The 15614-nt window shown below is 44.4% G+C and overlaps 1 protein-coding gene across 3 annotated transcripts in view; it reads left to right on the top strand.

The window, feature by feature from the left end:
- CAMK1D (calcium/calmodulin dependent protein kinase ID) overlaps nt 1-15174 on the top strand; it is a 217813-nt gene extending 202639 nt beyond the window's left edge. The window contains exons 9-11 of one of the 3 annotated variants that reach the window (XM_027639744.1): nt 3038-3125; nt 3688-3826; nt 11189-15174. In XM_027639744.1, coding sequence (XP_027495545.1) covers nt 3038-3125; nt 3688-3826; nt 11189-11190 — 229 coding nt within the window. In that variant the 3' untranslated portion in view covers nt 11191-15174. Of the gene's footprint in view, nt 1-3037; nt 3126-3687; nt 3827-7269; nt 9934-11162 lie in introns of those variants that run through there. The other 2 variants (XM_027639743.1, XM_027639742.1) reach the window with 2 other exon arrangements.
- The last annotated feature ends 440 nt before the right edge of the window (nt 15175-15614 follow it).

Below are 15614 nucleotides of genomic sequence, written 5' to 3'. Positions count from 1 at the left end.
CTATGGACTTGCAGACTTAGGGAAAAGGAGAAGAGTAATTATAACATGCGCTAAAACCTGTTAAATTTCATTCATTGTCTTTTCAGCAAGGGAACTAAAGTTCATTATTAAATACATTCAGTATAGATGCGATGATACTCACCTCAGGGTAGGTACCCAAAAGCCTATCTCATTTTTCAAACTCTACCTGTTGAGTATAAAAGATACTGCTTCTCCCTGCTTACCTCCCCTTCTTCTGTGTCCTCAAACCATCACATCTCCAGCAAAACACCAACAAAAAACAAATGGATATTAACACTGGTTTTGTTTTCCAAGAAGTAAAAACTATACTATAAACACTATAACACCACAAGTGTTATTTTATAAAAACTTCAAAATCCTCCAAGTGCAAAATAGAGCATAAAAGCGCAGTCCTCATGTTACAGAATCACAGGATTAACAGGATAGTTCTTCAGAGGCAGCTTGGGGAACAATTTCCCCCCCCCGGCTTTGGCAGCCAGGGCTGCATTTTGAGCCACACTGTTCAGCATACCAGCACGGGTTTGAACAGATCCTCCTGCACTGAATTACCCCAGAACGGCTGTTATTTTGCTCTGATTAAAAGCTAGCATCTCCAAGGTGCTAATACTTAGATGTAGGATGGTCACACCACTGTAGCATCTGAGGGCTTTACAGGATGTCTGTCCATTCCCTTGTGAAGTAAACAAGTACTATTCTGCCTATTTGGAAAACACCCAAATACCGATACTATTTTCCTGGAATTACAAGAATTGCATAGTGAATATAGAGTTAGGGGTGGTAGAAGACAGTTTGTGAACTATTGGAATCAGCAGTTTCTTACTGAAACCACCAGCATTTCAGAAAATGATCGTAAACTAAAAAATCAAATATAGCCTGTATTGGAGCTACACACCTGATCGAAAGTTTCATATGGCAAAAATGCATTTTCATGTCCTTGTGGAGACTGACAAGAACAATCTTCTGGAAGAGCTGGCAAGGGTATCATGCCCCAAGAACTTGTTCCAAAATAAAATTTGGCAAGTGGAAAACAGGATCTGTGCTTATAGAGCTTGTTAATCAACTTGTTCATAAAGGAAAATGCATCATTAACTTTGGAGGAAAAATGTTCTTTGAAAGTGTATTTTCTCTCTTGGTCTTTTTGATCACTTACTGAATGGATGGTTCGGCTTGTGGCTGTCCACAAATTAAGTTGTCAGCTTAGTTTTCTCCTGAGATCTGTGGTATGACAGCCAGTGATCCCAGGGCCCTTCCCAGCTGGATTAGAGCTACCCTGAATGGGAGCCCTGTTCCACCATCCTTTTGGCTTCAGTACTCTTGAATGACCCAATGTAGATGAGCAACAGGGTGGGATTGGTGGGTCTCCACTCTTGGGAGATGAGGATTTATTCCTTCCTCCCAAAGTAATTAGTTCCTCTCACCCCTCTGATGATGATCCTGGGTGACTGTTGCCAGCAGGAAGGAGGACAACAATTTGGAGAAGTCTAGTTTCAGAGAGTCCTTCTTAGATGTGCCATGGACACGAAGGCAGGAAAAGCAGCATGTCCCTTGAAGAACAGGGTTACAGTTTGGAATGATCTGGGTGAAATGGAAGGGCTGTCTCCAATTCATGGTACACATAAATGGAAACAGCAGGCTGAGGTATGTAAGCAGTTTCACCTCTTAAGAAACAGAAAAGCAATGCTGCCATTCTGCTGCCTTAGTTGGAAAACAGAGAACAGTTCGGGTGCAACCCTCTACGGAAGATGTGGACAAGTTGGAGAAAATCCAGAGGAGCTCACTAGATCAGAGGATTAGAAAACATGAGTTATGAAGAAACAGTGAAAGAATCAGTTTGTTTAGTCTAGAGAAGAGAAGACGGAGAGAAGTCATGATAACAGTCTTCAAATATGTGAAAGGATGCTTCAAAGACAAAGGGAATAAACTATTTTCCATGTCTTCTGGGAGATAGTGAGGCTCTGGAATTGTTTGCCTGAGGGGTCTCTATCTTTTGGGGATCTTTAGGGACTGGTTAGCCAAATACTTGTCAAAATTATTTTGACAGAGCTGGAGTGGGGAGAAGGACTAGATGACTGCTGAGTCCCCCAGATCCTCTGATTACCTTATTGGAGCTCCCTAAACTGGGAGACTCTGGTCTTGATGGATTTTTCAATTTCTTACAATTTTTTATTGCTAATGGACATTGTTTTCCTACACTGGGGCTGAAAAATTGATTTCTGAAAGCATCACATACAACATAGAAGGCAATCTTTGCCTCCTTGCATCACCTACATTAGAGAGTACTTAATACCCCACAAAATGGCCCAACATCAGTTCACTGTGTTGCCTGCTCTTCCAACAGATCTCATGCCTTGAGGAGTTAAACGAATCAGTAAAATTCCCTTGAAATAATAGTGTTTAGTGAAGATTTGAATGTGTCTTTATATATTAAAGAAACTATGCAAGATCAATCAATTTTTTAGGTTGAGCGTTGTTCAGCTCAATTTTTTGTGCAATCTGTGCTGCTTTAGTGAGAGTCCATGTATCTGCTTTACTGTAAATCCACATTAATCATGATGAATGACTATGTATGTTGCAGGGTGGCAGGAAAATCTCCAGTGCAAACAGAAATCAGACAGGTTGGAGTGGCTCTGGAAGCTTCTGCATGGCTGAGGCTAAAAGTAGTCTCAGCCTGTTAATGTTAAATCTTCAGATGTCAAGAAAAAAAAGGTAGAATGTCTTCATCCAGGGTTGTAGTGGTGATAGAAAGCAGCAGTACACCAACAAAATCAGTCCATACCTCTTTGTAGCTGCCAGACCTATAAGCCTTATCTACACTTGCATTTATTGCCCCAGATTTTCCACCACTGCTGCCAGCAGAGACGGTGGTGAGAAGTTTGAGCCCTTGTGTGAATGAAATCATCATCACTGCAGGTGCAGTCACACCTGAGACCAGCCTCTCTGTTCAGGAGAAAAAGTAAAGAGTACTCAAGGAGAGAAAAAGATCTCTTAAAAAATGTACCTGCTCTGTCTATTTCAGGATTGCTGGTGATACAGCACTCAACAAAAACATCCACGAGTCGGTCAGCGCTCAGATACGGAAGAACTTTGCAAAAAGCAAATGGAGAGTAAGTGACCTGTCCTTGGGAATGACACTGAGACACAGCTCTGCTAATGTAGCGGTTGTACAGCCACCCTTTCAGCATGTTAGTGCTCTTGTGGCCCAAAATTCTGGTCAAAATAGTTGGTCCAGACTTAAGGGCCTGCAGGGGCTTTTGTACAGGATGGTATTCACCAAGTACCAAATGTAATGGCGAGAGATGGGGCTGCTCATCGCTAAAACACTCACAGTTATGTGTGAAGTTAGGGTCAGCACCACGGGGGGACAGAAAGCAATGAGAACACCCTGTGTGTTGGGGCAGAGGAGGATGTGTCAAATATGGCTTTGCTTGTAGGCTGCCAACTGAGTACTGGGAGTAACGACAGGGAGCAGGACCAGGGCAGAGGTGCATATGGCTTGAAAACACTGTTCCTAGCCTAGAAACTAGAATTCAGGAAAAATTTGAAAGATAATGGGCTTATTCACCTCTGACATTCTGAGTAGGCAGGTGGGGAGCAGAAGTTACTTTCCACCTCCGTTTTTTTTTTATTATCATTATTATTTATTTCTTTCTTGTTATTTTTCCCCAGCAAGCGTTTAACGCCACGGCAGTCGTCCGGCACATGAGGCGGCTACACCTCGGCAGCAGCCTGGACAGTGCCAGCGCCGGCGTGTCCAGCACCCTCAGCCTCGCCACACCGATTCCTGAGGCGGCCACACGGAAAGATTGTGAGTAGCCAACATCCTGGGAAAGCTCCTACCGTGAGCAAATCTGCAGGATCCCCGTTTTCGCCTTGACCCCCCAGGCTGCAGTCCTCACTGCCAGTAGGTTTGGCTTTGTGCAAGCAGGTGTTTAAAACAAGGACTTTAAAGCGGACCTAGGCCGTCACTTTTGGCTGGCCTGAGAAACGATGTTTCAGTTGGAAAAGTTTACACACTAAAAAAAAAAAAGAGAGGTTTTAGCTTGGTGCATTTTTGAGAGAAAAACACCCTTTCTTGTGGAGAAAAAGAGCTTTCGCTTGGGAAAAAGACCCAGACCCCCACAGCAACAAAGTTTTGTATTTGGTTGAAATCTGAAAAAGTTTACTCAAACTGTTTATGTTTGAGTTTCCAGTATTGTGATAGGGTATTTTTCTGTAAAAATTGGTTTACTTTCCATTTTTCATGGAGGAGACTGATCCTGCTAGAGGGACCCAGCTTCCCTCTTCCTGGGCCAAGTTAAGCTCCTACATAAAGAGGCTCATTTGTCTGAGCAGGACTTGGGCCCTCTGCACCACAGCAGGACTTGGCTCTCTGCCACTTTTGTTATATGCTATAATTGAAATTTCCAAGCTGCCCAATGGGCTCAGATGTTTGGGATATATCTTCTTCCTGAATGCCAGGGAAGGAGACATGGCAGCAAAGGGATTATTTGGAAGACAGAAATGCGTCCTTTGCAATGAAGCCTATTTATTCTCTGGCTTCTGAGCATTTATTTTAATCCCTTAGGTCCATATGTAGAGATTTTTATATCATGAAATGGAGGGATGTGGAGTTTATAATTAGAGGAGATTATTTTAAGGTGTGACACCAAAAAAGAGTGCTAATAGATTTTGGTATTGCCAGTCAGTGCTTGCTTCACTGTGGAGTGAAATGGTCATTTCTCGACTACGCCCTGCACTATTCTGGAACTGAAAGCATCTGTTATTCAAGATGGATTTTGGATAGTGCTGCTTCTGCCACCCCTGCTTGCCAACCCTTACTCCTTGAAGAGGTCACAACACCAGCCACAGTCACTGTGGCTCTGTGTGGAAGCTGTGGTTTCTCTTGCTGTCATGGGCACAGTTTCCCTCATGCCTGGGGTGGAACTGGCCTTCTGGGTGCTCTGTGAGATGTTTTTGCCAGCTTGTGCTGTGGCTGAGCCAGAGGAGAACCCCTTCCCTCTGATTCCCGGGCCTGATGGGAATTCATGCCCAGTGCCCAGTTTGTGATGCCCAGTGGTAAATCCTACAGCTGCTGCCAAAGAAACATCGCTGTGCTTCTGGCACACACGTGGCACCTGCAAAGAAGCAATGCAGTGCTGACCATCCTCAAAGCACTTCTAACCATGCACTGGCCGTGCAGTGATGTAGAAAATCACTTACAGGGCAGAAACATGCCTTGATTTTGGTTCCTGCTGCAGTATGGCAAGGCTGGACTCCAGTCAGGTCTAGAGCATCTGATGCATGCTTTGCTGTTAAACTGGTGGGTGATTAATGCTGTTAAACTGGTGGGTGAATAATCTCCATCCCTCCATTTAATTAATCTCAGATGGTGTTAATTAATGGCACTGAATAGTCTGAACAGTGTAAAAACATGTGTGAACAAGAAGGGTGGGAGAACAAAATCTGTTTTACCACTACAGAACCCAGCAGGTCCCTGTACACGATCCAACCATATTTTGCAGTGGTGGAGATGTTCAGTCAGGACAAGAAGAATTAAACCAAATGTGTTAAGATAGGATGAGTTTTTATCAGCCAGAAATATAAGGCAGAAAAATATTGAAATATTTCCAAGCATCCCAGGTTAAGTCCAGCTTGGTGGACAATACAGAAGAGCTTCCCTGCCTCAAAAAAATTAATTAAAGAGTTAGGAGATGCTGGAGCCCCAGAGAACCAATGAGGAGAACCAGCAGCAAATACAAGGAGTTAAGAGGGATCTGACGGATCAAATGTATTCCACCAAACACCTCCTGTTGAGGAAAAGGAAACCTCTGAGGTTTCTATCTTGCCTCTTTCACCATTTTTCTCTGGGGACTGATGTCTTGCACGAGAAAGATCCCATGCATCAAGTTACATGAACCAGCTGTGCCACCATTACACAATAGAGTGCTGCCTAATGCTATTAATAGACATTTAATGAGCTTTCCAAATAGTTTTGAATGCAGCAATTTCACATCATTGAAGACAATTAAGTACAGCCTTTGCCTGAGAGTAGGTTATGTCGGACTGCATCCTAAGTCTGTTCTCTGCAGTAGGGCAGAGCAGAGATGATGCATTAGGCTGGACTATGCTACCTGTCAGGACAGCCTAAGGGAATCAGTCAGGATTTCTCAAGTGTATTGGTCTGATTGTCAGCCTGTGGTGGGTGTATTTAGTTTAGATATGATTGGACTGCCTAGATTAATTACAGGTCCTAGTTCTTTATATTTTTAAGGTTGTAGGTAAATTGCAGTGTGAAGCCAAGGTATCAAATGTCAATGGGAAATGGGATGTGACCAAGTATAGGTAGAGCATAATTGTCCCTGAGACTCATATGCCATCTTGAAGCATGGAAAGAAGTCCTAACAAGCATCAAAAAGATCCTGAGAAGTCAAAAGGCCATATCAAACTCCGGTCTGAGAATATATTAATATAGGTTTCATCCATCCTTTATTCACCAGTCTGGAAAAATGAACTGTATTTCTAATTTCTCTGGTGCTGCATCTTGTCAGAGCAATGTGACCAGGCCAGGTGCCCTCTCATCAGCTTTTCTTGCACCAGAATACTGCTACTCAACAGATACTCAACTTCCATCAACCTGCATCTCAGCTGGAACTCCTGGAGACATACCAGCAAGGCCTGGAGCGACGTAAGCTGTCGCTAGAATGATATTGAAGTCACATAAATTTGCATTCCCTCTAGGCTTACTGGAACTCAGCAACAAATTTGACCCACTCTACTTCTTTATCAGCAGCTTTCCAGGATGCCAGGGGAGATGTTTTTAGTCCCGGTGCATAGTCTGCTTGTTTAGCTACATGGCCATGATGAGAAGTTTAATCATCTTTAATATGCTCACGAGGAAATTATTCTGAGCAAGCACAATGCTGGAGGGATTTTTGAATCCCACAACTCTTTTTCTTCAGCCCCAGAAATGTGGAATTGGTCTGAACACGTACCAAAGCTGGACATTGAGTCACTGTGTCGTGTGTATGCACTGCTGGTGGTGGCAGTAGGCGGACAGCCGTGGGTCAGGAGGGCAGAAGATGCCCTGTGGAGGTTCCCAGCCAACCCACCACTGCAGGAAGAGCAGCAGCACTTTCTCCAGCTGCAGTCCCCTTCTCCAGTTGCAATCCCCTCCACTCTGTAGCTCGCTACGCAAGAAACTCAGCTTTGCCCACACTCCCACCTCCAAAAAAATAACATTTCTAACTGTGTTTCTGGCTTTCCTTTTAGGTATGTCTCCATCCACTCTCTGTAGTTTTGTTTCATCTGCTTCTTCAGGCGTTTCTGCGGTCGGAGGGGACCGGAGGCCCAGACCCACCACAGTGACCACAGTGCACACAGGGAGCAAGTGAGAGCGGGGCCGGCGAGGAGCGGGCAGGAGGCCGGGCTGGCAGGTGGCCCCGGTGCTGTTCCACCCCGAGGCACACGCTCAGCGAAGGACTAGAAGAAAGAAGATTTTTTTATGGCCATATTTTATACTGCAATTCTGAAATGTTTCATTTATCACAAACTGCAAATGACTCCAGGGGGAACGGATCTAACAGTCTCTGGTGCTGTACATATATACATATATATATAAGTATATATATGTATGTGAGTCTAGCAATGTTCTAACTAATGAACACTCATTCTTTTCCCCAGTGATTTGCTCTTTTCTCAGTGTAGGTAACAGTATATGTTGTATTTTTTTCCATTAACTACGAACATCTCAACTGGATTATTTAAATAGAGATACTTTTCTGAGCATTATTTTTTTTCTTTTAGAAATTACTTCCAATAATGTCCCTCCTTCCAGTTTGGTGGGGGATAGGCTATTTCTATAGGTAGGAATCAATGCTAACTTTGCAACATGGGAGGATTTCAATGGCATGCCATTTCTTACTCCTCAGATTGGACTGCAGGTCTGTCTGGCTTTAGCAGAGCTGTTACTGCTCAGATTAAGAAACTGCTGCTTTCCCTCCTGCTCAGATTAAGAAACTGCTGCTTTCCCTCTCATCCTTCTCTTTCAAAGCCATGGTGAGAGTTATGTTGACATCAGATGGGAGCCAACTCATGCTTGGTCTCATTCTTTTAGTGCTTGGGGTCAGCACCCTTGTTTCAGAAGAGAGGCAGGTACATGGTGTCAGGCCAGAGCTGGGCAGAGCTGAGCAAAGGACATGGCAGAGCATGGTCTCATCCTCCAGCTCCTCTCCATTGAGTCACTCTGTATTACAAGCAGAGTGGAAGTAAAAGAAGATGTGTGGCAGGGAGTCATCATCCCCTGTCACTGACTTACTGTGCTGCCCTCAATCATGCATTTAATTCACCAGTCTGGCCTCTGGCATGGGGTGCATCCAGTCCAAGGGTTCCATGACAGAGGTGCTGAGCACCCACAGTTCTTTGGGGCTTTGCATGGCATTGCTGATGCTCAGCACCTCCCAGAGTGGCCAAAGCTGCGTATCAGAAACCAAATAGAAAAGTGCGGACTTTAACCTCTGTGTGCCAGGTTTTCACCCTTGGCAGAGAAGAGGGCTGATGCTTGAACCCCTCTGTGAAGCACTGGCAGGTTCTTGGGTGCAAAGTGCAGGATCTGATGTAGTGTGACTCCATCATGCTTATCTCTGGCCCAGGCTTGACAGGGAGTGCTGAGCTGGGAAAGTAGGATCTTGCTGAAAGACACAGGCACAGGTGGAGTGACTCTGGCTTCCCCTCCTCCCCAGAAGCTCATACACCAAAGCAAGATCAGTTTACCCATTTTTTAATTACTGAATGCATGCACTTCCCAGGCTTTGTGTTGTGGTGCATCGTTTAGGAACAGCCACCAGGACTGTTGTATCACTGTGCATTAAAGCAGCTTGAAACAGAGAGGAGAGCAAATCTGCCCAGATGTGCTGAAGGGTTCCAGGTTACTTCAGCACCATTCCCATCTGTGATTTTCCTTTGAGGAGGTGAGAAGGGAGGTAGGTGGCAGAGGCAGGCACCATTCACTAAGCCCTGTGAACATCTTGCACCCCAGACAGGTCCATGCCCCTAGAGGCATAATCCATTCCCCACAGCAAGCTCTATTGCCACACTTTGCCTCATTTATCCTGCACAGAAATTGTGAAAGCCGGTCACAGTCAGAGCTGAATGTATCAGGCAATAGTGATTGTGCTGGGAAAAGCCATAAGATATGTTATTTTTCATTGAGACTTCAAAATCTTGCTTCATATTCAGTCAGTTGGCTTCAGGTGGCAGAGCCAGGATTTCTTCCATCGTACTTTGAGTGCTAAAAAGCTGGAAAACCATGTGTCAGTGAGCACTGACTTCATTTAAAATAGTCACTCCTTTGGCAGCACTTAGAGCTGTTGCACCAGGTAGATCTCTAGTTTCCTCAGTATTCCCATTTTCGGAGGGCTGTGGCACATCTGAGTGAGCCCCTGGGATCACTGGTGCACGCCACCATGTTGCAGCTGGCATGGATGCTCATGCAGAAAGGCTTCAACTTCAGCTTCTCATTTGAGGAAAGATATCAGGTACTAAACTCTTGGGGTTTCATAGCAAAACTCCACATAATTTACTACTGTCCCCATCCCCTGGCCATTGCCACCATATACTTTTATCAACATCTACATTGGAGCTCTTTATGTCTCATTCTAAGGCTACTTTAGTTTGCCAACCTGATTAAGAAAGTTTTAGTTTTGAGAGAGTCCAAGAAATTCAAGGTATTTTGAACCCCTGTGATTTCACAAGCCCAGCTGGTCCTATTTTATTCTGCTCAGCTTCAGGGACATAAATAGACAGTCTCCCAGTTTGGCATCAGTGGAGTTCCCCACGTTTAACCAAAAGCAGGTTGGGAATCATAGGATCAACCGGGTTGGAAAAGACCTCTGAGATCATCAAGTCCAACCCTTGATCCAACACCCCCGTGGTTCTCAGACCATGGCACTAAGTGCCACATCCAGTCTCATCTTAAAAACCTCCCAGGACAGTGAATCCACCACCTCCCTGGGCAGCCCATTCTAATGTCTGATTACTCTCTCTGCAAAAAATTTCTTCCTAATATCCAACCACCTAGGGAATAATTTTATGTTTGTACAGCAGTTTTAAAGGTTAGGGCTCAAGTATTCCCTCAGCACCTTCTTTTCTGAAACCTGAGGTCTGGTTTGAACTTGACCTCAGCAGTTGCTGTGGCCACTGATCAAAATACAGCGTCTAAATGTATCTTGAGGAAAAAAAAAGAAAAGCAAATGGATTTTCATCTCCAAAGAGCAGTGACAGGAGCAAACGCAGACATGCTGTCCTGCAGATGGGGGGTCCCTACACACTGGCTGCCCCTCCTTGCTAGATGTTATGTGTGGTTTTTTTGTTGGGAAGGTTATTCCTTCCTTCCACATTTGGAATTAGAGTGATTTGGTTTTGTTTCTGCAAGTAATATTCTGACTTAGTTGTGTAATTTATCATCATTCTCTCTGGCTTGCTATCAACTGCTGGGATCTTAAGACAAGAAACAGAAGCCCTTAAAAGCAAAATTGTTTCTATCTGCTACAGTTTTGGTGGTGGGAAGCTCTTCTTTTGTATCAGTGATATACAGCGGGAAATCTAACTGGGGTTCACCGAAAGCTTAGAGATTTCTCTTTAAGTATCAGTTGGTTAAAACTTCTCTGTTTATTTCTGGGTAAATCTGTTAACTGAGATGATTTGGCAGCACCCAGGCCAGATTTTTGGAGGGGGCTGGAGATATTTGCCCCTTGGCAAGCACATCCTGGTAGGGCAAACACTCCAGCATTGCTTTCTGGCAATGCTCCAGTGCCATTGCATGTCCTTCCCCTGGCCCAGTCCACCTCTGCTCAGCCACTCTCACAGGGGAATGCAAAGGTGGAGTAAATAATGTGTTCATGGAGGGAAAGGGCTGATAGCCCTAAAGTAGAAGATTCAAAACAAATCCCCAGCTGGCCTTGCCATGAAGGAGTAGGTAGAAAAATCACTCTGGGCTCTTTTCCAATGAACCGTCCTACTAAACAATCTGTGATTTGCTGCTTGCATGAGGACTTCAGCCTGGACTCTCTGTTACCCTTTTCTGCTTTACTTTACTGGTACCTATGTGTTTTTCCTTTGTAACTTGTTTTCCTCAGCTCCTTCCCCTTCTTTTTCTTTGCTTGCAGCTTTGATTGTTGATTTTTACCTCCAGAGTCACAGAGGCCATCTCTGATGCCAACAGCAGTGCTCTTGCTGGGAAAACAAAACAAAACAAAAAAATCCAGAAAAGCTCCAGCTGGCCCCTTAGCCTGCAGAAGACATTGTGAGGACAGGCTGCCCGTGAACTCTGCGAGCTGAAAGTCAGTATTGCAGTGGCAGGGGCTTCTGCTGATGATTTTGCATGTGACTTCATTCCCAGTGCATCCTAACTCTCTGCTGGATCACCCCTTCTGCAGCACGAAATGGATTTTGGCCCTGCAGCACGGCTAACGGGGAAGTAAAAGTATGGGGAAAACCTGGCAGGGTTGCTTTCTTGAAACTGTGTTACTATGCTGCTGATGTCTCTTCTGTCCTGGTTGCTGTTGTACAGGTGCCATTAGAGTAGTGGGTACAGAAAAAAAAAAAAAAAAGGTAGGATTTTACCTATGCCTTGTGTGTGTCTGTTATGGTTGTGGTGCCGAAATAAAACCAAGCAATGGTACAGGTTCATTCCTGATGTGAATCAAACCACAAAAAGAGGTGTCAGCCCACTGGTAGACATCTCCATGTAGTTCTGCAGTAGGTATTGGATAGGGATTTCCACTGTGCATGTGTCCTGTGTACCTCCACAGCTATTGACAGTATTTCTTCTGGGCCCCTGCCTGGCCCTGAGGGAGTTTGGGTCTTGTCCAAAGGTTTTTTCTGCCCCAGGAACCAATGCAACCCCTAATTTCAGGCTTTTCTCCCCAAACCCTCTGCCAGTCAGAACATGGGCCTCCAGGATGCCTACAAAATGCAGTGGTAGCTGACCCTGAGACTGTCCCCTTCCTATTTTTAGGGAAACAAACCCCCAGGGAAAGCCAGATACCTTTCAGCCATTGGCAAGCAGAGAGAATATTGTTCTTTGATGTGAACTTGGCACTAACTTGTTCAGCTCTAGGGAAACCTGTGCTATTACTTCATCCTGTGATAACAGCTCCAGCCCTGAGCAGCACTGGATGAGCACAACATAAAAACACCAGATTGACTTTGCCAATAAGATCATGCAGGCTGTAGCCTGTTCCTTTTGCTCTTTCCAAAGAATTAGGAGATTCATCTACTGGCAAAATAAGAATTTCTAGGCTGAACCCCAAGGTACGGAAGCAGCTTCCATTCATCATATGGAAATTCTCATTTGATGCAATTACTTGCATTCTTGATCCCATGTGTATTTACCCATTTGAACTGGGGCCTGAATGCATCCCAGAAACTAGGGATTATTCATGGGAAGGGAGTTTTGCCTTTGTTGTCATGCTTATTTACACCAGAAACTTGATGCTGAGTTACACTCATCCAAGCAAAAAGCAGAAGCACACATGGAGACTACAGTGTCCAAGGAAAACAGTATCAGGACCAAGAGCGGAGGATTAGTTGGCAAATCACTGTCAGCAAAGGCTGAGTGAGGAAACAGCAACCTGCTCACAAATGCTGCACGAACAGAGTTTCCCCTGGTAAATCAGTCATCCCATATTTCGTGCCCAGCAACAAGGTTTACACAATCCCTTTTGTTTTTCCTCAAATCCCTGCAGCTGGGTCCTGCCTTCCCATCCTGTCTGCCGGGGTGGTCTGGTCTCTGTGACACGCGTGTGTGCACGTGTACGTGTGTGTGTGTGTATGTACATTGTGGCCCTGGGAGTCACAAGTCCCAGCAGTGGGACATCACAAGCTGGTTCAGGTCTTTTGGTCTGACTTTGCACAGTTGGGTCAAAGCTGTGTAAATAGTGCTCGTAATAGAGGACAGAGGCTCTTTAGCCCAGACTCTGGTTTTCAAGACCCCCTTCCCCACCATGAACCATGCCACTTACCTGTCCAGGTAGCTTTTTTTTCCTCCTCTTCATAAATGTTAAGGTCAGAAGAACAGCTCTTACAGTTTTTCCATACTCCAGAGTGGCATCAGGGCATGTACGCTTGCAAGTGTTGTGAAAAAACACTGCTGAAATAATGATGACATCAACTGTCCAATAAATGCATGATACTGCACTGCATGTATTAAACTGCTGTTCACTGTTTCTGTATTTCCCAAGCCTTTTCTTCATGCACATTCAACCCAACCTTTTCTCTGAGGGGATTACTTCTATGTTTTGCTTTTAAATTACTCAGTGTATCTGTAACTCGAAATCCATTGTTAAGTTTGAGTAAATGCAAAAGCTAATGTTTTGTAAACAAGATACTGCAAAGCCTGGTAATGTGTTTTGTCTTTCTGTTGAATGCTGTGCAGCATGTACAGGAAGAGTCACCATCCAGATCAGCTTAAAATTATGCAGCAGTCACATACACATGTCTAGAAACAGGGAGCTGAGGAGGTGAGAACCCCTTTTTTAACACAACACTTAAAAATTTGATCTGCATCAGAAATTCTTTCCCTGGGTCACCAACACCCAGGGCTACCAAGAAACATGTTGGTGTGTCTCTTTGTTTTTTCTTTTTTTCTTTTGGATTGTTTTTCCTAATGAAAATTTAGACTGGTTCACTAGATTCTTAGTACTTTTCTCTTCCTACAAGATATTGCTTTCTCACCTCTTGCAGAATGAACTGCATTTTGGGGACCAAGATGCTGTGATTCTTTGCCTGCACAAAATAGGACAGAGAGCTGAGCTAAACTATCCCATCCTTTCCAGAGCATCACCACCTAAATACTAGCATTTAATCCTTGAACATCCAAATAGTACCACCATTTATCTATCCATGGAAGAGTTTGGCGTAGTACTTTACCTTCTTCCACATGGAAACTATGCCCTTACCTTCTCTTCCCTTAATCATTAACCCATTTTCATTTGTGCTAGTCTTTCCAAGGCAGGGTACAGGATGGATCCATGGTGCTTGTATTAGCTCCAGCCCAAACCTCCTGTGGGCATCAGCAGGGCATTGGTCCCAGGTCCTGAGTGGCTGCTGTGTTGAAGATGTTCAAGTTCTCAACACTCAAAGATGAACCATCTGAAAGGACCGGGAAGTTGCTCAGGGTTCCTGGCAAGGGCATGCCAAGGAGCAGGGCTGGAGAGCAAGCACCATGGGGGTGGCACCATCCTTGGAAATTATGCAAGGGACTGCTCCATGGTGGCCAAAAGCACCAAGAAGTCTTGAGCCCACCTTAAGGCTGGTGCTTAGCTAGGATGCTGTACCATCGCTGAAGCACTGTATGGCAGCACCAAAAAATCATCGCTAATAATGGTTGTAAATCAGCGTGAATTCAGATTGCTGAGGCACCACCTGGTGCAAGGCTCCATGAGGAAGTGGATTGTGTGCTGTGGTGGGTGGGAGCTCCTAGGGGGTTGCTCAGAGCAGCTCTGAGCTTTTCCATCTCTTATCTTGCATCCCCTGAGCCCAGTGTGGCATCACACATGCTATATCTTACTAGATCAAGCTGTAGCATGATCCCCAAAGTGAAGAGTGTGGAAGGGTTGCAGCTCAGTCAGAGATAACGGTGCGACTCATGTTTCTGGTCACCCCAACATCAGTGACCTGCTCTACATTGGCCTCTAGTTAAGAAACAACATTTTGTTCCGTTTGGGCCTTTTTTTAAGATAGGTCTTTTATTTGAGTCAGCAAACAATAAAAAAAAAGCCTAGTCTGCCAAGAATAGTGACTCCCCAAATACACCCAACTGCAAAACATCCCTCGGTTGACTTCTAATGAAAATGCAAGCATGTTTTCTACAAAGGCTTAAATCTTAATCAAGGAATGTCAGTGTGCCTAATATTGCAGGTCTTGTGATTGATACAAGTTCATAACAGCATCTGTGTCCAAAAAGAAGGGAGAATGTGTATTTACTCCATGCATGTATTAAGGCATCGCAAAAGTTTTATCTGCATAATGAGTTTGCAGTACTGCAAATTGTTAGTGGGGCTACATCGCAAGTGGTTCTCTGCCTTGACAATCATGTATACATATCGAGATTTCTATCATGACAATTTAAAGGGATGACTAATTGTTTTCCTCCAATAAACCCAATTAAATCACCCTGATGTGAAGTCTGATGTTTCTGAGTGCATGAGTCTCCACCCATATGCAAAGGGAGTGAGTAATTTCTATGGCTGCTTCACTGCTCCATTGTGTTTTATGCAATGATGTTCCTTTATGACCCAAAGGGGTATAGTGAGATTTTCTTCCTACCCAGTTTGTTCCATATGTACATGGATAAAAAGGGTGATTTGTCCTTCAGGTGTTTCCTAAAGCTGTCATTGGAAATTATGTTGAATGTCAACATATGGAGACATGGCTGTCTCCTGGGCACTGGGAATATCTCTGCAGGGCTGGGGAAAGGGGATGTAGTTGTTGGAGATTGCTGTACTTTTGATCTGGTCTTGGTGACTTACAGACCCTGTAATGGGAATAATCAAAGGAGACAGGATTTTCTCTAATGTTTCTGACTCCCTTTCAGCCAGCAATGGTCTCTATAGGTT

The sequence above is a fragment of the Corapipo altera genome, unplaced genomic scaffold (assembly GCF_003945725.1).
Source record: "Corapipo altera isolate COAL_440 unplaced genomic scaffold, ASM394572v1 1b, whole genome shotgun sequence".
Classification (NCBI taxonomy): Eukaryota; Metazoa; Chordata; class Aves; order Passeriformes; family Pipridae; genus Corapipo; species Corapipo altera.
The sequence above is the reverse complement of the archived record's forward strand: the minus strand, read 5'-3'. Positions and strand labels throughout refer to the sequence as shown.